Raw genomic sequence first — 23298 nt, 5'->3', positions numbered from 1 at the left:
TCAATTGAGAGAATGTTGAAGATGGTGAATTCCAATTAGGACAGTTTAGGTCATCAGTGGCTGACAGCTGGTTTGCCTTGAGATCTGCACCTTCCCAGGAGGATTAGAGATCTGGGATATTATGAACCACAGACGTGGTTCATAATTTAAGAGTATTACAACAATAACTGAAGTTTGTCTTTCTATTGACATAAGTGGAGAATAGAAATACTATTATTTTCTATTATTTGAATAATGCAAAAAAACCCCCCACAACAACAACAACAACAATAAAAAAAGCTGGCATTGCATTTGGGGAAAATTATTCCTTCTTCATGAGTAGCAAACTCTTACCCCACAAAAGGCAAAAAGAATGAAATGGTTTTTATGCCCATGAAATAATGTCAGTCACAATGTTCATTTGTGAAAGTTGCCAGTTAACTCCTAGTTGCTTGTTACTTTATTTTTGTTTTCATTAATTGTACTGGTTTATGTCTGAATGAGGATCAGCAAGTGTTTCTGTGCAGTATCTTTTGTTGAACCCTACACCTTTTTTTTTTTTTTTTTTTTGGAAGCCTTTATCCCTTTACTCCTTTACTGGGGTACACCTTTACCCATTTACTGGTCCCTTTTGGTGGAGACCCAGTAACAGGTCCGTTGTCATATCTTGAATTAAAATCTCTGTTGTTGCACCTTTTTTATTGTATTAGCCCAAGGTATTTTAACTTTTTCCATTTACAGGTTATTTTGAAATCTGAATTACAAAGAAATGTTTTTTGAATAGGCATAGCATAATGAAGAATTTGGTGTGAGAGTTTTAGTCTTTAATCTTAGAAACGAGATTCTTCACAGTATGGTGGTTAAAAATGTGAAAGGTAAAACAAATTAAATTCTTTCATGTTTCTGATTGGTTTTCTTTCTATCTTATAGTTATTTATGCTAATTTTGTATGGCACCATACTTGGCTCTGTACGTGAAATTAGTCAATGTAGGCCAACACTATTTCTCTTGTACTAATTGTCATAAAAATATTTTAGGATAAGGTTTGGAGATTATATAGCTCACTACACTAATAATAACTGCACAATTGGAGATAAAATGTAAATACAGTGTATTCCAACATACACTAGTAGCTGTTGCTTAGAAGGCAGTTTTAACTGAAGGATTTGATTGTTGTTGTAGAGCACAGGTCAAACACAGGAGGAGTCAAAATACATTGCACTTCTCTGGATTTACTTGATAGTCAGGAAACAGAATCATTATTATCTGGAAACTGCAGTGATTTTGCTAAGTTAATTAGTAGAACTACAGCCCACACTAGCAGCATCATTGGATAATTGTGCTGTTGAAGCAAGTATTTGGAGCGGATGTTTTTTTTGTGTGAAGTATATCAACACAGACCATGGAAACAGAGGGAAAGACAAGGTAAAACTGGCAACTGTGTTTACTGAACCAATTGACCCATTGACAACTGTCCTGTCTCTTCTCACCTGTGGAGAAGCAGGAGCAGTGATACAGCCAAACTAGGTATTCCTCCCTGCTGAAGTTACATTGGAAATAGCACAAGAGTTTGTGATCCTTCTTTTATGAGTACAGTATTCAAGAGTGGGAATTATATGTAGCAGTATAGTGAATGGGTAGTATTTATTAAAGTAAAGAATATTTCCTAAAGCATAAACTTAGTAATTTTGGAACTAAAAATTACTGGTTTTAGATATAACTTTGTTACTTGTTTTTAAAGACTGAACTAGTAGTGTTAACACTGTTTATAACCATTTTTGAGACTTGGTTCACTATTAGAGATTTAAAAAAATATTATAAGAACAGCTATAAAAAGTTTCAAGCATTATCTAAATTCCTATGGTATATGATAATACCTTTTCTGTTGTTGAATTTTCATTTATATTTGGCAAGTGTTACAAGTTTTCAAATAAACATTTTAATATAGAATACAAAAATGAAAACGAACATATTTCTGTCTTAGAAGCTCTAGGCATTAAAATTAGAGAGCTCATTCATGAGACACTTGAATAACATCATGACAGGTCCAGGCTTTATAATGAAATATGTGATGGGTGAGTGGAATATAACTGTAGAAATTACTTACAGTCCTAACCCTGAAATTCTTTTGTGCCAATCAGAAATGAGAGAAACTGTTCATTTTCAGATGAACTGAAGAAGTGGATTAGCTGTCATTATTCTCAGATATGTGATCAGGCTACCTCAGGCATATAGACCCTTCAGATCTGCAGTGTAACACAATATGACATTGTAATTGCTAATGCTCTTACATTCAGGCATTCAGGCTATAGGTGTGTTGTGTTCCATGTGATTTCTTTAATGAAATGCCTCCTAGTTAAAGAAACATCATGTTGTCTCACATTTTGAGACAGGAGCATGTGGGAAAGTATATGGGTTTGAATCCCTCATTTCTGACAGTGTCAATGGTTTAAAAATACGTAGAACTAAATCTGTGCAATCTTTGCAGAGAGTGTAATTTCAGATTTCAAGGGAAGCCAGTTGAGAACCTGGTCCCATCTCCCCCCTGGCCCCTAGTGCAAAGAGACTAAACATATTTTCCTTTCATATACAGAGGACCATAGGAAATGTTTGAGAGCCTATGAGTAAAAATTATGGGCCAGGCCAACAAAGGAAACCTCTTTGTTGGGGGTTACAAACATGCTGCCTAATCAAGTGGAATCTGTTGATGACGTGCTCTTACTTCAGCTACAGGAGTCATCATGCTTGCAGTCTCTGATCCAGCTCGGGAATTTCAGTAACCTGATATCTGCTGGAAAAACAGCACACCAAGCTGTAAACAGGCCAGGAGACTCTTGGAGTATATTGAGGATAATTTCTTAATCGCAATTATAGACCAGAGTAATAGTGCTCCTGGGCCTTCTTGGTTGCTTCCTAGCACAGATGAACTATTTACAGAGTTTGGTGGCAGCCTAGACTGCAATGATCATGCCCTGCTGGAACTCATGATTTTTAGGGATATGGGCCAGGTGAAAACTAAAGCCAGGACTTCGTGACAGTGAACTTGCAATTGTCTAAGGAGTTGATAGATGGTACCTACTGGGAAATTGCCCTTGGGTATACAGGAGCAAAATAGAGCTGGCAGCTCTTTAAATTTAGGATAATAGTTTTTTAATAACAGTTAAGGATAATAATTATTCCTAGGTTGTGAAAGGATTATTCCAACATATAAGAAATCAGGCAAGGAAGGCAGGAGAATAGCATGGGTGAGTAATGACCTCCTGGTCAAACTAAGGCGTAAGAAGGGAATGAACAGGCAGAGGAACCAGGGACATGGATCCTGGGAAGTATATAGGGATGCTGCTCATTTATGTGGGGATATGTTCAGAAAAACTAGGGCACAGGTAGTGCTCATTTTGGCAAGGAATGGGGAGATGAATAAGGGTTTCTACAGGTTTTCAGTCAGAAATGGAATAGTAAATGAAATATGCACACCCACAACAGACACTCTTAGGAAAAGACAAGAAAAACTAATAATTATAGGTAGGCATGGAGAGGGCTGCAGTGCTTCACAGATTTTGCTTCAGCATCAGCGGCCTACACTTTTTCCACATCTTTCAAGTCCCTCAACCTCAGGGCAGGGAATGGTGGAGATGCAATAGCTGAATTGTGATTTTTTATATCTTTCTAACTGTGTAGCCTCTCACACTGCATTATAATTATATATAATTAAAAAATACATCATCACTTTTATGCCATTGTTATGATGGCTGTTTTATGCTGTACAGAGATACAGTTTTAATTCGTCCCCTTGGTTTAGCACTGAAACTGTGGTTGTGGTTACAGTTGGGGTAACTGGGGCTTTCCCAGTGCAAATCTTCTTTGGTTGTCTTTTCAGTTGTAGGTGTATTGCTTGAACTACCTGAGAGAGGATATTTTGTGTTATGAATGTTCTTCCTATATTGGGTTACTTTGTACAGAACAACCTCCTCTGTCAAAAGTTAAGAATAGGAATATGTGTGCAGTATGGAATAAAACTCGGTGAACTTGCTTACAAAATGGGGTGTGACAGAGTCAGGAACAGAAGCTGCACTGCCTGAATCCAAATCTAAATTTAAAGCTCGAGGACACGCTTTCTGACTTTGTCTAAGACCAGTGACTCATATGAGGAATCTGAAAGCAGAAAATGCAAGACTTGGCATATTTCTGTATTCTGAGCTGGTATTCCAGTTTCCTGCACATGTCTGCATGCTATGGCACATGCGTTCATTTTAAAGACCAGAAAGATTTCTGCTGCTCTCTGGGGAGAGGATGCTGCTCCATCTGAGCAGCATGACCCGGCTGGACCTTGGCATGTTCGAGTACATTTTTTTAATTTCTCCACTGAGAAGAAGATCAGCTACAACAGTTGGAACACTAAATCGAACTTAATTACAAACAATTAAAAACAATTGAATGCTTAGACTTAAAATACCAATTTTTAAGTCTTGTATAATCACTGGTTCTTTTTAATAAAAAACTGTTGTACAGTTTTAATGGATTTTATGGTCTTAACATCTATTACACGGTGCTGCAGTGATACACATCAGTGGTGTCTTATTCAATTGGATTCCTGCCAGTCCATAGGCCTGCTGCCGTTGTTTCCCATAGAAACAAAACATAACAGTATAAATATGAATAGGAGAGGACATGATTACAGGAGTGACTCACATTAACTTACAACTTTAAAAAGGGAAATTTTGGAACATGTGGAGGTTCTCTTACAACAATCTGATGCCAAACATGCAATTTCAGTGAAGTCAAATGTGTAAAACTTCTTGTACAGAAGGTGTCTTCAAGTCTACTTCACATGATTATTCAGAACTGATTGGAACAAAATAAAATAAAATGAAATTACAAACCATTCACAGAAGAATCTATTCCATTTACTGTAAAAAACTAATGTAAAATACTTTGTTCACAGTGTATCAACTATATTTTAGCTGGCTTGATCATATTTTTAAATGTAAATTAGGTCAGCATGAGAAATGGTTCAGGCAAAAAGAACAAGCTTGTCCTATTTGTTAGAAGCACACAAGTACGTGGTGAAAGTGTATAAAGTCCTATCACATTCTAAGATTCAGAAGAGGCAAGTGTATTTATTAGAGAGGAAAGAATTCTGAAGTAGATTTTTTTTTTTTAAGTTTTAGCCTAGTTCCACAAACCTTGAGAATCTCTCATGAAAATTGTGTTTCCCATGCTTTTATGGATTATAGAAATGGCCACTCTGGGAACAGAAAATAGTTCCCTTTGCCTTAAAGTAATTCAGTGTTCAAATTATGAATTATCCTAGAGCCTGTCAGTCTTCTCAGGCATTAAAGCTCTGATATTAACTTCAAGTAATGTTAAATACATATGATTTTGCCAGGCATTCCCTCCAGAAGGCGTTTTTGAAGTTCATGTACAGTAGGACCCATAAACACCTCTGCAGTCAGGGTTAGATGAATTTCGCCTACTTTTTAAATTAGCGGAACAGGAAGAGAGAGAAGAAAATCACTACTGAACAGGCACCTTATATACTGGGATTTTCTCCTGTATTTTGCAGCTCTTAGAGATGCTGGAAAACAGTCAATCAATAGTGATTGGAAGATTGAGCATTCTGGAACATTCAATATTGCTGGGACGACAGTCCATTATGTTCGGAGAGGTCTCTGGGAGAAAATATCAGCCAAAGGTCCTACAACATCACCTTTACATTTACTGGTATGACAATTCAGGTTTTTTTACTTGATTCCTATGATATAGCATAGTAAGTAATATTTTTCCAGACTCCTCAAGAGAATGAGATCTATGCAAGATATGCCTGCTTTTGTGTTTACATATATATCTACAGAAGTGGTAAGGGGCCAGGTGGTGCAGGTTGGGGGGTGAGCGGAGTCTGCTTGTAAAAAAATGCATTTAAATCCAAGAGCAATCTTTATATTGTTGGGGTAGGATTGAAGGTCTCAGCATTCCTACAAATGTCATAAAAAGCTGATGTTCCAGGTAAGGAGAGAGATTGAAATTATTTCAGGTGGTTTTAATCCTGGCTGACTATAGCACAGCATCACCATTTCAGAATTGCCATCACCAAGTTCTCCATGAAAATGTCAAGTTTTGATGTATTTCAGTGTAGGAGAGGAAAAGTTAATACCCACCATAAAGGAAGAGAGAGACATGATTTGAAGTACTTCACAATGCAAATCCTTTAAATTAAAGGAGTTTTCTTAATAAAGCAAAATATTTTTTCCCATTGGCTTCATTTGTGTATTCTAATTAATTTCTTCTAGCAAATCTGTTAGGAAGGCTGAAAGGCAGTAGCGAATCAAGTCATTCTGTTATGCTTTTTAAGATGATCTACTTGCAGTTCAGAGTTTGTCTTCCGTAATGTCTGTGTATGTAGGAAAGTTTTCCTTCTTTGTATCTTGCAGGTGCTGCTCTTCCACGACCAGAGCTATGGTTTACACTATGAATACACAATCCCACTGGATCCTCTCCCTGAAAATCAGAGCTCTAAGGTACCTGAGCCCCTTTTCATGTGGACACATTCTACCTGGGAAGACTGTGATGCAGTATGTGGAGGAGGTAAAATAAAAGAAAAATTCACAAACACACACACATATATCAAAAATGAATATATGTATACAATATGCATCTATATACATAGTGCAAATGTGTGTATGCAGTATGAATACACCTATTATATAAACACTGTACGTGTATATATAATTATAATTCTGATGGTCAGTGTTGTATATTTAATATCCTCATTGTGGCTTGATATTTCCATAAAGTGTAGATGTGTGTCAGTGTCATGCTTTCTGATTGCATTAAAAATACCGTGATAGCTTTAGGAAAAGAGTCATACTAAATATAAAAAAGTAGCAAAAAGATGTTAATAAATGAGCAAAATTTAGATTAACAAGCAAATTCAGGACACAGTTTCCAAGAAGAAATACAAGTGCAAGAGCTAGAACAAGAATAGAAATTGCATTCCACTTTGTATTTGGAACTACTGAAGATAAATGATCTGTAAGAGACATTTCAAACCACAGAGAAGCTGAATCCCAGTCTCAGATCAAATAAGTACAGTTAGTAACATGAGTTAAGGATGATCCAGAAACATATGGAACAAATATTACAACGGCAGATATTAGTATGCTGATGTGGTATTTTTCCTATGTTTATTAACCATAAAAAATGTGATTTTGGAAGAAAGATTCTGAAAACAAATATTGGAATATGAACTGTGCTGATGTAACAAAAGTCTTTCAAACTGTTTTCTATAAGATGTTATTTAAAATGATAATAACACTTAAAAAAACACTTCAGAGGGTGTTTTTTTTTTAATAAATGATCTGTTCATACCTTTTCCAGTTAGTCAGTCTGTAAACACTGCATCGATTTTTGATATCTGTCTTTGGTGCTGACAACCTTGACAATCATGGTTGCTCTGATTAACAGTTCTGAAAACTGTCCTGCACCTTGTGATTGAATAGGAAAGCCTGGAAATGCTTTTCTTTCTCATAACATCAGCATAAAGAACACAGTGTTCTAGTTCCTCTGACTGTGTGAACAATCCTGGTGTCATGAAAAATTGCTTTATTTTCCATAAACATGCTTTTTGTGGTTTGGTAAGAAAGGTTCTTCCCTAGAAGGTATTTTGTTCGTGGTGCTAGTAGCATCCTCTGATTCTTGATAGTACATCTCTGTCCGCTTGTGAATTCACAGTTTTTACAAATTCCTGATGTATTTTAGAATATTTTTAATGCTACTACAATCTGTCATTATTGCCCCAGATATTTCTAAATATTTCTATCATCTGCAGAAATCTTAAAATGCAGTATGCTAGTAATTTATTCTACATTAATGCTTAAATAAATATTTAAATGTTTTACTCTAATGTTTATCATTTTTTCTGTTGTAACCAGCATTTTATGTTATTATCTGAAATAGCTGAGTTATTACAAACTTCCCTAGAAGGTAAATATTCTGAAATACTATGGAAAGATTTTTCTTAATTCAGGCAAAACTATTTTCACTTTTATTATACTTTCTGGCCTAAACATCAAACAATAATGAAATTAAAATACTGCATCTTTTACCCTGAGTATTTGTGATTAAAATTTAACATCAATATTTTGATTAATCTGAATAAATAATATAACAATTATCAATAGTTCTTCTTAAATGCTCAAAGCGTGTGTCAAGATAAAACTATTGATGAAGCTGTATAGTTTTGTGTATTTTTGTATATAAAATGGTAACTGGTCTGTGACCTCCTATGTTTCAGAAAAGCTTTCTTTGCGTGGGAGAGAATATGAACACATAGATGTATATATAAGTGCAGAAAGAATTGTCAAACATTTCAAATGCTGTGATATGATACATTAGTTGCATGTGCTCTCACGTACACAAGCGCTGTGTAAAATATCAGCAGTGGTCATGTACATAATGTGCATTTATAACTTAACTGCTCCATCCACAGACTCATTTTTGACCTCTGATGAACGTTCATGCTTCAGCCTGCCTTGCTCATGCACGCAGCCCCTTTGCCAGACAGAGTGAAAGTAATTATAAGTACAACTGGTTGTGAGCCTTTTTTCTTCTAACTGAAATCCTGAATTCAAGGATTGCTAGTTTTCTAAAATTCAGGCTCCAGTCCAATTGCTAGTTAGTGCTTGTGGTTGGTATTACATCAAATTTTAACTTCTAATGCTCCCATGTTCAAGAGACACCAGGCCTCAGGCCATGCATCAGGGCAAGGATTCTGTACAGAGCATGCACTGGATCTCTGCAGCAGTACCTAGCTTCCTCAGTGGTTTTCTGACCCTGCAGATGAGGTCACCTGGCCTCTTTAGTTCATGGGAAATAGTGTAGACTCCCTACTGAACAGATGCATATGCTGATTCCCTTTATCTGAATGCCAGCCACAATTTGTCATTTGTTTCTTCATCTTATGTAGTAATTAACAACCATACTTCTCTTTGTAATTTTCTGCAAGCTTTGCTCAGTGCCGGAGTTTCAGTGGTGGAGGAAAAAAAACTATTCCAGTAAGAATAAGGGTTTGGCCTATAACTAGTTGCAAGAGTAAAGCAGAAAAACTCTTGATGGTGGTGTGCAAAGACTAGGTTAGAAACTCACAATGTTCCCTACGAAGTGTAGGATTTCTCTCAGGCTCTCTGCTAGCTTTGAATTTCTTACACTTTTGCATTTCTTTTAGCCAAACTGTATATGAAATAGCTGTATCTGTGTCCCTAACAATTTGTATGTTCTTGGTTTCCTCACAAACCTGCTTCTTTTTTTGCTAGGTGAAAGAAAGACAACAGTCTCTTGCACAAAGATTATGAACAAGAACATCAGTCTTGTGGACAACAAGAAGTGCAAATATTTAACAAAACCAGAACCACAGATCCGCAAGTGCAATGAACAGCCCTGCCAGACAAGGTAATAGTGATTTGGTTAAATTAAACTATAATATCTAGATGTAAAAACCTTACCGTGGACTACCTTTGGCAATGAATGGGCAGTAAATACATTCATCCAAAACATTATAATGCAAAACGTAGGGAATACAGAAATACTGGAAATGGTTTCTCCTGAGTTTTAACGAGAGACCTTAAGCACCATGCCTAAATCAATTCATACTCAACAAAGCAGCTAATTCCTTTACTCAGGAAACATTCTCACAGACCGATCTGTGCTACAAAACTGAAATTTAAATGCTGTTTATATAAAGACATATATGGGTTTTAATCCCATGGTCTTAATTAATGATAGGCTTTAGTTGTGGGGTTTTTTTTAAATAGGGCTTTGTGTCTTTAAAGCTCTTGATAAACTCTGGATACCCTAAATAGTAAATAAAGAAATAAACCCCCCTTAATCACTCACTCTACATTTGTGCAACTTGAAGTATAGTGAGCCTGCCCCTCTCTCCTCTCTTTCCTCTCACCCCATGAGGGGAAAGTCCTTGTATGTGGGTCAGTAAATAGGTTGAAGTAGGCTCTGATGGTTGAACACTGCAAGAGGCAGGAGGCAGCTCCACGTGCAGCCCGTGCCAGGAAAGGCCCACCCATCACCTACTTCTGTCCCTGCAGCTGAACTGGAGCCTGCTCCTTGCACTGGCTGACCAGGCCAGCAAGTGCCCCATTTCAGAGTGGTGCCACTTGGCAGCTAAGAATTATGACTTGAGGAGGTCCTCAAGGATTGCATGTCCTTGTTTAAACCAAGTTAGAGCAAGTCCACACCTTTCAATGGAGGGGAGAGCAGCCTGCAAGAGCTGGCTAGCATCCCCAGGAGTGAGCACTGGGATCAGTCTGCTGCAGTCATCTAGAGGACAGGTAGATGGCTTTTTTAAACAACATAATGCAAAACAAACTAAATGCAAATACTGTTGAAGAAAGTATGTAAAGTGAACTAGAAGATGTAGCTTTCTTGGAAAGGATGAAGTACTGAAATTGATAAAATGTGAAGTATGATACATTTTGATAAAGACAAACCACTGACATTTGGTCTTCCCCAAACTAGGGCATTACCCTTTGGAAGGATTATTTATACGTCATTATATGCATATTTGAGAAGACCTTTATTTTATTTTATTAACATCAGTGTTCACTTAATGGGTAGAAATGGAACAATCTGATCTTCTTCTGAGGCATTGTCTACCATAAATTTTCAACAGTCTGTGTTTTTTCCAGCTTATTAAGTGAAGGTTTTAAAACTTCGCTAATTGATATTCAGGGATGCTGTACTGAAAAATATGGAAAGATTTAATCATCCAGTTTTTGATACACTGTAAGAAATCATTACAAAATATTAATAGCTTTCAACAGAAATGTTACTACAGCATACATTTGCATAAGTACTTATTTGCTGTTGGCATATGAAGAAATAGCTTGAAGTCTATTTAATTATCTTGACAGATATTATCTTGATTTGTAAATTATATATCTGGACAGACAACAGAAAACCCCTTAGTTAAATGTTTTATTTTCTTGCTACAAATACATGGCAGAAGGCTGAAACAAATTTGTTAAATCTCAGTTTCCTAAAAACTCTTCTTGAAAACTAAGTCTCCTTGAAAAAAAATACTTGTGTACTGCATCAGGGGCAGAACTGTTTGATTTTTTAAGGGCACGTGGCCATAATCTGGATCTACAGAACATCTGGGAAAATTAAGTTCTAGAACGATTGCTGTCCAGGTATATGGGCTCTGCCAAGCTGCATCAGCCTTCCTTTCTGTTATGATTTGAACCGTGCACGCTGTTAGGCCTTACTGTGAAGAACATGAAGAATTGTGGGCTCTTGCGCTTTTTCCAGGGCAATGAGTCTTTCACACTTGAGTGATTCTTGAAACAGACTGTTTTCAAAGAACGCTGGACTTTACATGCTCAGCATACACTTGACATAGATAGACATACAGAGAATAACAGGCAGGCTGATCAGGGACCTGTCTTTTTTAAAATGTCTGTATATTTTGGAAATTTTCTAATTGGGATCATAATTAGAGGAAATTACTTTGAAAACACAGGGGTAGTGGACTGGGGAAGGAATTTGTATGTACATTTATACCATACGTAATGTAATATATGTTAGATTAATAAATACTCCATTAGCAAAATGTAAAAGGAGGCTGAAAATATGCAAGTCTGACTTGGATGTATACACTGGTGAGCAAGGGAATAAGATGTGATGGTATTTTTCCCTTCCTGATTTCATGTTACTACATTGCCCATGTTTCTTTGCAGATGGATGATGACAGAATGGACACCATGTTCAAGGACATGTGGAAAAGGAACCCAGAACAGACAAGTAGCCTGCACACAGCAGCTCAGAAATGGGACCCTGATCAGAGCTAGGGAGAGGGATTGTCTGGGGCCAAAGCCTGCTTCTGCCCAGCGCTGTGAAGGCCAGGACTGCATGACGGTGTGGGAGGCAGGAGTCTGGTCCGAGGTGCTGCATTTATTTATGCAAATACTCCATGGTTGTTATTTGTGCCTTAGTATTTTTTGGAAATAATGGGGTTTTTTCTGCATCAAGTACCACAGCTCAGCCCAAGGACTTCCATGGTCCTCATGCAGTGTTTTGGCCAAGTGTTCAGGGGCTAGAAAAACCAGCTGTGTAGAACTACTGCATTTTACCTGGTTAATGTCATGCAACAGTATCTTCTGGACAATTCTCCAGCATGTGTAGTCAATGTATCCTGTCTGTAGTAGTGGGTAACTAGAGGCAAATAGAATGAAGGCACCACATATCAGCCAACCTTGGGTTCAGAGTGGGAACATGTGAGATGTACTTTTGTACCAAGGGATGTTGATCAGTGGATGGGTGATGCCGTCCTGCTTCAGAGAGCCTTTGAGGGGATCCTCTGGCAATGAAAGACATTTTCTTCCCTTCCTCTTTCCTCTCTGCTCTTTTTCCAAATCATCAGCAATAGGTAAATGTGCTTGTAAATTACACAATTTCACATATGCTGCATCCTGAAGGATTGCGTTAAAATGCAATTATCATTCAAAAAGCTTTATTAATTTAATATTTTTAAATGTGCTTGTCCATTTGGCTTTCTTCATCTTTGATTTCTTCTAAAATTAACTGACCGTGGAGGAAGAGTATTGTTCTCACTGCTATCTGGACAAGATGAAAGGGTTATTTGGAACTTTGAAAGAGTAAAGGCAGTTCTGATTGCTTCCCATACTAGAAGCTGTGCAATGGATCCCTCCATGATCAAAATACAAATATCAGCTTTCGAATGTGGGGGCAGTCCTTTCTTTGAATTCTTCTACTCAGCAGAACTCCTTGATCCCCAAGCAAGAAAGAGCTAACAAATAGGGAAGGTTTTCAAAGATGAAAAGCAGATGCCAAGGTAGAGAAAGGAGACGTAAGTACCAGCAGTTTCTGGTGTGGTACACAGTTTTATGAGGTGAGGGCTGGTTGTGAGAAGAAAGGCATCCATTTATAGAGGTCAGAAAAAGAAGTACACTGATTGTTGAATGAGTTTGTTTTACTTCAGAGATGAGAAATGAGAGAGCATGTTTTTATTGGAAGCAATAAGTATTTTTTGAAGAGCATGGTATTTCCTGTGGCCATTCCTACTATCACCATTATGTAGGAAGCTAGCCATTACTGCTTCCTGCGGTTATAATCAGCTTGGCAAATGAGAGTTTTGAACTGCAAGCAGTGAGATGATCAAAAGCAGTGATAATGTTTTGAGAAGGAAATGGCATCATTTTTGGCTATGTAAGTGGGAACGGTGGAAAAAACCCGTAGATTAGGACCTTCTGAGCAACTTGAAAAGAGCTTTCACATGCTACATGGTGACTTTGAATTTTCAAGTTCAGTCTGGATCCTTGCATAGGTTTGGAGTATTTACTTTTCCATTCTACATGTCTTTCCTCCTCCCAAAAAAAGGCTGTTGGACCCTAACAGAGCTTTTCAAAAGTTTCTTCATATCTTATTACTGTGAACATTATTTTGATTTTCTTTCATTATATTTCCTTTCATTTGAAGAAGAAAGATTGCCTAATATTTTTAGTATAATATATTGCATTCATTTAATCATAACATTTCAGATATGTTCTTATTGAAAAGCCTATTTTTTTTCCTTAAGCAAGTTTTTATCTAAATGAGAATCAATTATAATTCTGTCTCATAACGAATTTTTATTCAGTTTTTCTTTTTTTTTAATAATGAAACATCTAGTGTCGATGCAATTGAATGTTGGAAGTTAGGACATCACTGAAGATGTGAAATATTAAAGCTGGTCTGGCAGAAGTCAAACAGAGGGGATGAAATGGAGTAAGTGAATTTTGTAGAAATCTGAAAGCATTTTTTTCCAACAGTGCTCTGTAAAGTGTGGTAAGGGAGTACGGCATCGGACTGTGAGGTGCACCAATCCACGCAAGAAATGCGTTTTGTCCACCAGACCCAAAGAGGCTGAGGACTGTGAGGACTATTCCAAATGCTATGTCTGGAGAATGGGAGACTGGTCTAAGGTGAGTAATCCTTGATACTAGTGCCTCCCAGCATCATCCATTTTTCAAGTTGACTTCTTAGTAAGAATTACTCTTATCAAAAGTGTGCAGATGTCCCAGCTGGGCAAACAGTAAGGCTATAAACAAAACAAACTAACAAAGAAACACAAAAACAAAACAAAAAAAACCCTAAACTGGTAGTCACAGTGAGCCTACAGTATAAATAAAAATCAGGAATATGAAGTAAGTATGAGATAAATCTTCAAGATAATGCAAATCTACATAAAATAACTTTGTCAGTAGGCAAGAAAATTCAGAAACTGCAACCAGCTCCAACCTTACAGTTTACATATTTCATTAATTTGTGTTTGCACATTTTATTCGTGTTTCCAGTAAATTCACCCTCCAGCCTTACACAGTAGCACCTTTAGCCTATTAAATTTCCACATAGACCATTTAGCATCTGCAAAACATCTATTACTGTTATTCTGTTATTATTTTTGTATTATTAGGGACACTCAACCTAGCTGTCATTACATTTCCTTCTGGGTTATTTCCATATGGCGTATGGGTTTTGAGAAGTGGATAAATATAGGCCAAAAAGTAACAAACAATGTTGGTTAGATCTGTGACCGAAATTGAATATCTGATACAGTTCTGAAATATCCAAAACATGTTGAAATTCTGAAATTTAACCTTGTCAAGGTTAACCTTGCCTTTAGCAGAAAGATTGTAATCTTTTTTTATTTCCTTTGCTTCTCTTCATAACTTTGCACACAACACTTTTACTTTCAGCACCTAACATTATTGCAGCATTTTTTTAGCTCGCTAGTATGGAGAAGTATTTAATGTATTTTTAGTTGTCTTTCATGTGATGTAGGAACTGGAAACAAGGACTAAAGCCAGCAGTGTATGACTAGCCAGCCTTCCAAGAATTAGCTGCAAGTACTCTGTGAGTAACTAGCTACTTGAAAAGCACATAGTATAACCATTAATTTTTTAAACAACAGAAGCAACTAACTTTCAGTAGCAATATTACTTTTACAAGAAGATACGTTTGGCAATAACGTTTAATATTTACAATTCTCTACTACATAACTACAGTTAAAACCTGCCTTATTTAGCATAGCACCAGTAGGAAGTAAACCATGGAGAAATAACCATCTGCTTTCTTAATTGAAGCAGTCATTCAAATTGGGGTTGCTGAGGCTATGTGGGTATGCTGAGACAGTTACACACTGTTCCCAGTGCCCTCTGGAGAGAAGAACTTTATCCTCAGTACTTTTCACAAACAACCATGTCATAGATGAGTGTACAAAATCTTACATCGTCCTGTTTAAAATTTACTGACAATTTTGTATTTTCTGGTCTCCTCCTAGAGTCAAAGCTGTAACACTCTCACCTGACGTGTACTTTGAAATTTAAAAATAGGATATGAGCAATTATGGAATTGACAAAATCTTTTGAACAGTTAACATACAATCTGACTGTGACTTGTGCAGCAGAGATTTTCCAAGATTTATACTAAAAACCAGATACCTTGATTTCTCTGCAGAGACGCAAGTTTAATTTAAAATATATTTGGGTGTCCATTTCTTTTTTCTGTTCCACTGAAGGAGTACACAGCAACCTGAAGTCATGGCATACATGTTAATATGTCTGCAATGGTGAGAACAAATGAAAAGCTCAGATAAATGTTAATCTTTGCTGTTTGTTTCTAACCCAGAGGTTCAGTGCAGCCTTCTGTGTTCTCTGTTTTTACTCTTCAGGATTGTTCTTGACATTGACAGAAGTCTGTTCCTTTGAGCAGAGCCAAGTTTCTCTAGCTAATGCCAAGACTTGACTTGAAAAATTTAAATGACGCTTTTCACACATTGAAACAAGAGGCCTAATATCTTTACTTGCTTTTCTGTTTCCCTTGAACTCCTAAGACATAGTTTTAAATTAAGCTTAAATAAAACTGAAAAGATAACATTATTAATAATGATGGAGTGCTGTAATGGAGATAATTTGTTTTATTGGTATAGTCATGTAAAGATCAAATGGTTTTTGATTTTTATGTTTTAACAATACCAAGATCAAAAAAAATTTGACCAAAATTCCAAGCTCCAATAGATCAATAAGGACAGTAATCCTTCTAAAACTCAGTCTAAAAGAAGTCTGTACAACCCGGCCTGTGTGCAACTTTTAACTCAGTAATGGTGTTTAAGTCAGTACAGTGGGTCAATATGCTAAACATTGCTGTTCTTAACATCTCTCAGGCTCTGTGCCCACCTTTGTGAGGAATACAGGTATTATGAGAAAGTAAAGAGCAAAAGCTCAAACTGAGCTTCTGGAGCCAGCACCTAGCAACATTACCAATGACATTGTGTTTTCCCTGCAAATGCCATTCATGGAATATCCTACCTAAAAATGTGTGAGTTACCTTCAAATGAGGAATGCTTACAGATCATAGCCATTCTAGCACCAGCTAGGGCAAGGTGTTGTTAGCAACAGTGTCCCTTGCTAAGCTGCCCACTGGCTACCCATTTCAAAGCCATACAAGGACAAGATCATGCTCAGAGGCATTCATTAGCTAAGTATAAACAAGTAGGTTGAAGAGAGGTGAAATAAAATGCGCGGAAACTGCATGTTTACACATCTGCACAGCTTACTAAAGAACACATCATTGTAGAAGTCATTCTCCAAAAACCACTTACATTTCAGCAGCTTAGGGTGCTCAAAGGGCATGTCTAAGCTACTTTACTTCATGTAGGAAACTGCGTCTATTTTTCTGCTGCTATCACTCTTCGGATGGTTGTCAGAATAAATGAAGCATGAGAATGAGGGTGAATTTTGGAACAGAGAATAATTTGGAAAGTGGGCGTTGAAAATGGTAATTAAAAACTAAGTTTGATGTGATATTATATTATTCAGCAAGGAAAAACAGGATCAAAAGTCTGGACAACAAAGTAGAATTTAGGAGCAGCAATTTGTAAGATGAAGAGATCTATAGTATGTGTGCATGCGTAGGAGACCAAAGACAATGTGGCATAATTTGTTAAAAAGATTAGAAAAAGGATGCACTCTGTAGAAACTAAAGATGGAGCAGCAGCAGAATTTCTAGATAGTACCTATGTGTTAGACCAGAGATGCTGAGGAGTCAAGTATGGCATCTGAGGCAGTGGTCATAACAGCTGGGATGCAGTTCACTTTGTCTGTAGCCTGAAGAAGCAAAAACGTGAAACAAAGCTTCATCTATTTCTTTTTTCCACTGAATCTGAAAGGGCATCTGAGGCAACTGCTTAGATTTTACACCAATGAATCCCAGAATTCATGGCCTATTCCAAATTATTTCTTTCAGACAGTACATGCAGTGCTGCCTAGAAAGTGTGTGTATATATGTGTGTGTGCACATGTGTGTGTTCAGATGAAAGAAGTCAAGTCTCCAGCTGACAGGGGGAGACAGCATCACAGAGAGATCTACTAAGGGGTACAGAAAGCAGATGTCAGGGATGAGGATTGTTTGTCTTCTGCCCTAATCAAAGAACATGTGTAAAGAGAGAGGGAGGTAAATGAGAGCAGGTAAATGCCCACTGACTTTTTTTGCTAACTATTCAAGAGCATGAGAAGTTCAACCTTCAAATTCTGTGTTTAAATATTTAAACAACTTCTAAATTTCCAAAGCAAACAAACTCAACTGATGTCCTCCAATTAAAAAAAAAGGATGACAGTATGATTTTACTGACAAGGGAATTAGCCTTGGTTTTTTCCTGTAAATCCTCATCCAAAATTATTAAGTTCTTTTAGATTCTTGGAGTCGAATAGTGCTGGTCATCAGTCAAAATATAACACTATCAGTAGATATATGTACAAAGAAGTTAAGCAATGTGAAATAATGGAAGTTAAAATAATACTGTAATCAAGTCAATAATTTCATATTGGCTTAAATATAGTTAATTTGCAGCAAGTGAGGTATGTCTTTGTTCCAGAAACGAAGCATGACCAAATAATATGGAAGATGTCAATGTAATGAAATGACATTGGAAGATTTTATATATTTCTAACCAGTCCTGTAGTATTAACAATATTAACATCTTTGTTTTTTTCATAGAAAGGGTTTTTTGAGATCAATATAATGTAGAATTTTGGCTGGAATAAATGTAGTGTCATGTTAGTTTCTAGAAAAACAGAGTGAGACCATCCTTCATAATAGAAGAAACAACTAATAAGACTGGAAAGAATTTTAAAAGTAGATATCACCTATTTTGCACACACAGAAAATCACATGTAAATGGAAAATTCTACTGTCTGTATCACACTTAGATCTACTGAGATATCTTTGTTGGTTTTCTGCTTCAAGCATCTTTAGGGTAAGAAGGTTTGGAGGAATACCAAATTGGATTCAAAAGGTAATTATGGTGTCTTGGCAGACAACGTGCAGCATGTTGCACAGTGCCACTTGAAGGAGTGGTACGGGGAAGAATTCAGGAGATTCACTCACACAGCCACTGTTGGGAGACACTATTGCGTCTCTGACACTGCCTGACCCAGAAAGAAAAGAGTAACATTGATGCATTCAGCAACTGAACAGAATTGTTTCAGACTCTGATGATTTTAAAAAGTGGTTTAAAGGTTGAGATGTCTTCTATGGAGACACAAATCTGTAGTGAAAAGATTGACTTTGAAGTCACCTTCAATAAACCTGAACAGTTGGGGAAAGTCTAGGAAATTCCAAAAGGAAGGGAGATCTGAAGTATACTTGAACAAGCTAGGGTTTTTTCACTCTTTGGTAATAGAAGTAAAATTATAAAAATGCTGCTAAAATAGATAATTGTTAACATTATAAACAAGTTTTGTTTTTACTTATGCCTAGCAATATTTCAGAGCTAAATATTGTTGCTATTACTATGCAGTCATTGACACTGAACCTTTAGGCAGCTCTATAAATTTTCTGCATGCTCCTTCCCACCAAATATGCCAGGGTTCTACCTACAGGCTGAAACCTTTGCTATAAGCAAAGCAATGGGGCTGCTATTTCTTGTACCAGCTCTGGCACTCTGAAATTGAGAAGTATAATTGACTGGGTGTAGTGATCCCTCGGAAAGCCAGATGAAGGAGAAAAGCGATGTCATGCAGCTGCAAATGCAGAAGTTATGGAAAGTAGCATTGGCAGCTTTCCATCACCTGCTTTGCTACTGCTAATGTCTTCCAAGCCATTCTGATGCAGTCTATTCCCAAGCAGATACAGATACCCAAACTTTTCTGCTTGTGAGTTTTACAGTGCTAGGCCATGCATTACTGCTGCAGGGGATTTACACATGCACACATGCATATAACATAGATAATAAGGGAAGAAAGCCTTTCTTGGGAATTGCTGAAGAGAAGCAATGTCCTGTACATGCTATGTGCTTTCCCAGAAATGCCTACCAATTTTTGTTCAGGGTGCTGAGATCTGTGAACAGTAGATCTTCTGGAAGGCTGATGTCTATTTTCAGCAGGTGGATAACTGGTCTGGTGTTGAGACTTGGTGCATTAGGCATTCTTTTGCCTGGGGTATCTCCATCTCTAAGGTCATCTCTCACTTTTCAAATTTTTCCTCAGTATCTCTGACTCTGTCATCTACCAATGCCTAACTCTTACAGCTGATTCCCTTGGGTTCTGTTAAAATTTATGTAATCCACTTTTTTTGTGTGGGATCTAGCTGATTTTTGTTGGAAGTTTATTTCTTTCATGTTTCTGTTATCCTGTATTTCATGCAGCTAAAGAAAATACTCCCTCAGGTATTCATGCTTGAGATAAATTGATCTTCTATGAAATTCTTACTTTGTCTCAAAAATATTTATTGTTTAATTTTCATTATTTTGTTTTAATCTATGGGGTTGTCACTTTTTTGCTGTTTTCTGATAGTTTATGATTAGGGACAAGATGAAATTACTTAAAAAATATAAGAACTGAATACTGAAAAATTCTTTTGAAGTAATTGTTTCAGAGGCTTGCTTGAGCACAGCAACCATGAAATGATAGAGTTTTGAATTTTCAAAGAAGTAAGGAGAGGGGGCAACAGAACTTGTCTGTCCACTTCCAGAGGGCAGACTTTGGCCTGTTTAGAAGACTGACTGAGTCCCTAGAGAGGCAATCCTGAATGGCAAAGGGGTCCAGGAAGGCTAGACATTCTTCAAGAAAGAAATCTTAAAGGTGCAAGAAATATCTGTCCCCTTGTGCTGGAAGATGAGCTGACTGTCTTGTTTGAATGGAGCACTTTGGCTGTAACTTGGGAAAAAAAGTTTATGACCTTTGGAAGAAGGGGCAGGCAACTCAGGAGTGCTACAAGGATATTGTGAGGTGATGCAGGAAGAAAATTAGAAGAGTCAAGGCCCAGCTAGAATTTAATCTTCCTACTACCGTAAAGGACAACAAAAACAGTGTCTATAAATGTATGTCCATCAAAAAAAGGAGGGCTAAGGAGAATCTCCATCCTTTATTGGATGCAAAGGGAAACATAGTGACTAAGGATGAATATGATGGGCTTTTTTGGTTTTTTCCCTTTTTTAAGGTTAGGATGAATAATACAGGAAATGCGTTATTAACGCGTTATTAAGTCAAATACATAAACGTCACCTTATTATTAAATAATTATCACTTAAATAACCTTAAAAAAGTTTAAAACACTCCATTTTACCTTGTTTCTCTAGCTTACTGAATTAAGCTCACAGCTTATAAATCTGTAAATACTATAAATAAATAAAATAAATAAACACTCCAAGTCCAAACTCAAACTTAGCATTTCCTGTGTTGTTCATCCTAACCTTAAAAAAAAAAAAAACAAAAGAAACCAAAGTCATCACAGATGAAGAAAAGGCTCAGGTGATTTTCATGTTCTTTACCTCAGTCTTTAATATTAATACTAGTTGTTTTACCAGTGCCCAGCCCCCTGAGCTGAAAGATGAAGAGAGGAAGTAGAACCAATCCCTCATAATGGAAAGGGAAAATGGTCAGTGACCTACTCCATCACTTAGACAACTCTGTGAGGGTGGATGGGATCCACATGAGGATACTGAGGATGCTGGAAGGAGGTTCTAGTGAACTACAGGCCTGTCAGCTTGACCTCAGGCCTGGGGAGGAGCTGATTATTCTTAGTGAGACCATATGGCACATTCTGAACCCGTGTCAGTCAGCATACGGGTTTATTAAAAGCAGTTCTTGACTAACCTGATCTCCTTCTAAGACAGGGTTATCCACCCTGGATGAAGAGGCAGTGGATGTTGTTTACCTGGGCCTTAGTAAAACCTTTTGACACTGTGTCCCAAAGCATTCTCCTGGAAAAGCTGGCAGCCCATGGCTTGGATAGGTGCTCTCTTTGCTGTTTGTGTGGCTGGACCCAGAGAGGAGTGGTGAATGGAATTACTTCCAGTTGGCAATTCGCCATGGAGAGGTGTTCCTTAGGGCTTAGAGCTGGCTGTAGAGCCAGCCGTGTTTGACTCCAGATCATCTTTACTGATGATCTGGACAGGGGGATCAAGTGCACCCTCAGTAATTTCACAGACAACAGCAGTGTGCATGGGAATGTTGACTTGCTCGAAGTAGAAAAGCTATGCAGAGAGATCAGGACGTGCTGAATTGGTGGGCTGAGGCCAGTGGTAAGAGGTTCCACGAGGCCAAGGGGTGGATCATGTACTTGGACTGCAACAACCCCAGGCAGTGCTACAGGCTGGGGGCAGAGTGTTTGGAAAGCTGTCCAGCAGAAAAGGACCCTGGGGTGCTGGTCAACAAGGACTGAACATGAGCTGAGACTATGTCCAGGTGGCCAAGATGGCCAATGGCATCGTGGACTGTGGCAGCAATAGTGTGGCCAGCAGGACCAGGGCAAGGATTGTCCCCCTGTACTTGGCACTGGTGAGGCCAAGTTTAGTTTTGAGCCCCTCACTGTAAGAAAGATATTAAAGTGTTGGAGCATGTCTAGAGATGAACAACAGAGGTGAAGGGTCTGGAGCACAAGTCCTGTGATGGTGACTGAGGGAGCTAGGGCTGTTTGGCCTAGAGAAAAGGAGGCACAAGGTAGACCCTCTCTCTCTGTGGAGAGGGTGGGAGGTGAGGTGGGAGCTGGTCTCTTCCCCAGGTAACAAGTGAGGAGGGAATGAGAGGAAATGGCCTCAAGCTGAGCCAGCAGAGGCTCAAATGGAATATTAGGGAAAAGTTCCTCAGCAAAAGGATTATCAACATTAGAAGAGACTGCTCAGACAAATAGTTGAGTTGTTATCCCTAGAGGTATTTAAAGACATGCATGTAGTTGCATTACTTAGGGACATCATTTAGTAATCGACTTGGCAGCACTGAGTTAATGGTTTGCCTCAATAATCTTAGAAGTCTTTTCCAGCTTTACTGATTCTATGATTTTGTTCTTGTATTTCAGCTAAAAAAAAGTCCTATGAGATCAGTTTCCTTGTGAACTCATTGGGTTTTTTAATGTTTTGGGGTTTTTAATATCTTTCATATCCATTTAGGTGAGTCACCTGCTATTTCAGATCTTCATTGTATAAAATTTGGTAGATAGAGTGACTGGACGTAAAGTAATTATCAGAAAAAAACTCTTTCATTTATTCAACCTATTGGAAAATCTTGAAAGTGCTGCATAGTGTGATGATATTTAAAGGCCAGTGCTTAATTTTGTGTTTTAACAGAACAGCTTTTTGACGTATGTTTCTTTGATTTCTGAAAAGTAAATAGATAAAATAGAAATTTTTAAATGAAAGGATTTTTCCTCCTTTGAAGTTTCCTGTATGTCTTTGGTGGGTTCTGTGACTTGTCTTTTCATTAGAAATACCATAATCCTTAAATTACTTGTTTGTGCTGTTGAGCTACACTTTTGCATGCAAGGTTTTCTACTGAGCATCGGGCTAGCATTTTCCTGTACGCTAATATAATTATATACTCAGAGCCTAATATTTCAAATTAATTTTAAGAATTCATTTTCATCAGTCCAGAATAGCATACTCAACTAATTTAATCAAAAAGATAAAGGTAATTATGTCATGAAATCTAACTGTTTCCAGATTCTTGTGTGGATGTGTGATAGTTGTAATGAATGGACGGTCATCTCCTGCCAAAATACAATGCAATGACATCTCAGATATGAAAGTTTGAAGTGTAATAATGTCTTGTTCATTGTTAAGCACTGCAATAGTATATCCCTGTGTGAGTCAGCACAGGCAGGCATCTGAAACAACCACAAATCCACAGCTAAAATTTATTTCCGTTTCCTCACTAACAGGGGATCCCTGCAGCAGTGCCCAGGCAGAGATGCACAAGAACAGCTAAAATTTGTAAAATCCACCAGTGTTACTATATCAAATACTATTTAGCAGTGTGTCTA

At 37.5% G+C, this 23298-nt stretch overlaps 1 protein-coding gene across 3 annotated transcripts in view; it reads left to right on the top strand.

Annotated features, from left to right (window-relative positions):
• ADAMTS19 (ADAM metallopeptidase with thrombospondin type 1 motif 19) overlaps positions 1-23298 on the top strand; it is a 134354-nt gene that overhangs the window by 100705 nt on the left and 10351 nt on the right. For all 3 annotated transcript variants that reach the window (XM_063422822.1, XM_063422823.1, XM_063422821.1), the window contains 5 exons: positions 5543-5700; positions 6408-6561; positions 9288-9423; positions 11724-11928; positions 13815-13967. In XM_063422822.1, the coding sequence (XP_063278892.1) occupies positions 5543-5700; positions 6408-6561; positions 9288-9423; positions 11724-11928; positions 13815-13967 (806 nt within the window). The remainder of the gene's footprint in view (positions 1-5542; positions 5701-6407; positions 6562-9287; positions 9424-11723; positions 11929-13814; positions 13968-23298) is intronic.

Source organism: Prinia subflava, chromosome Z, assembly GCF_021018805.1.
Source record: "Prinia subflava isolate CZ2003 ecotype Zambia chromosome Z, Cam_Psub_1.2, whole genome shotgun sequence".
NCBI lineage: Eukaryota > Metazoa > Chordata > Aves > Passeriformes > Cisticolidae > Prinia > Prinia subflava.
The sequence above is the reverse complement of the archived record's forward strand: the minus strand, read 5'-3'. Positions and strand labels throughout refer to the sequence as shown.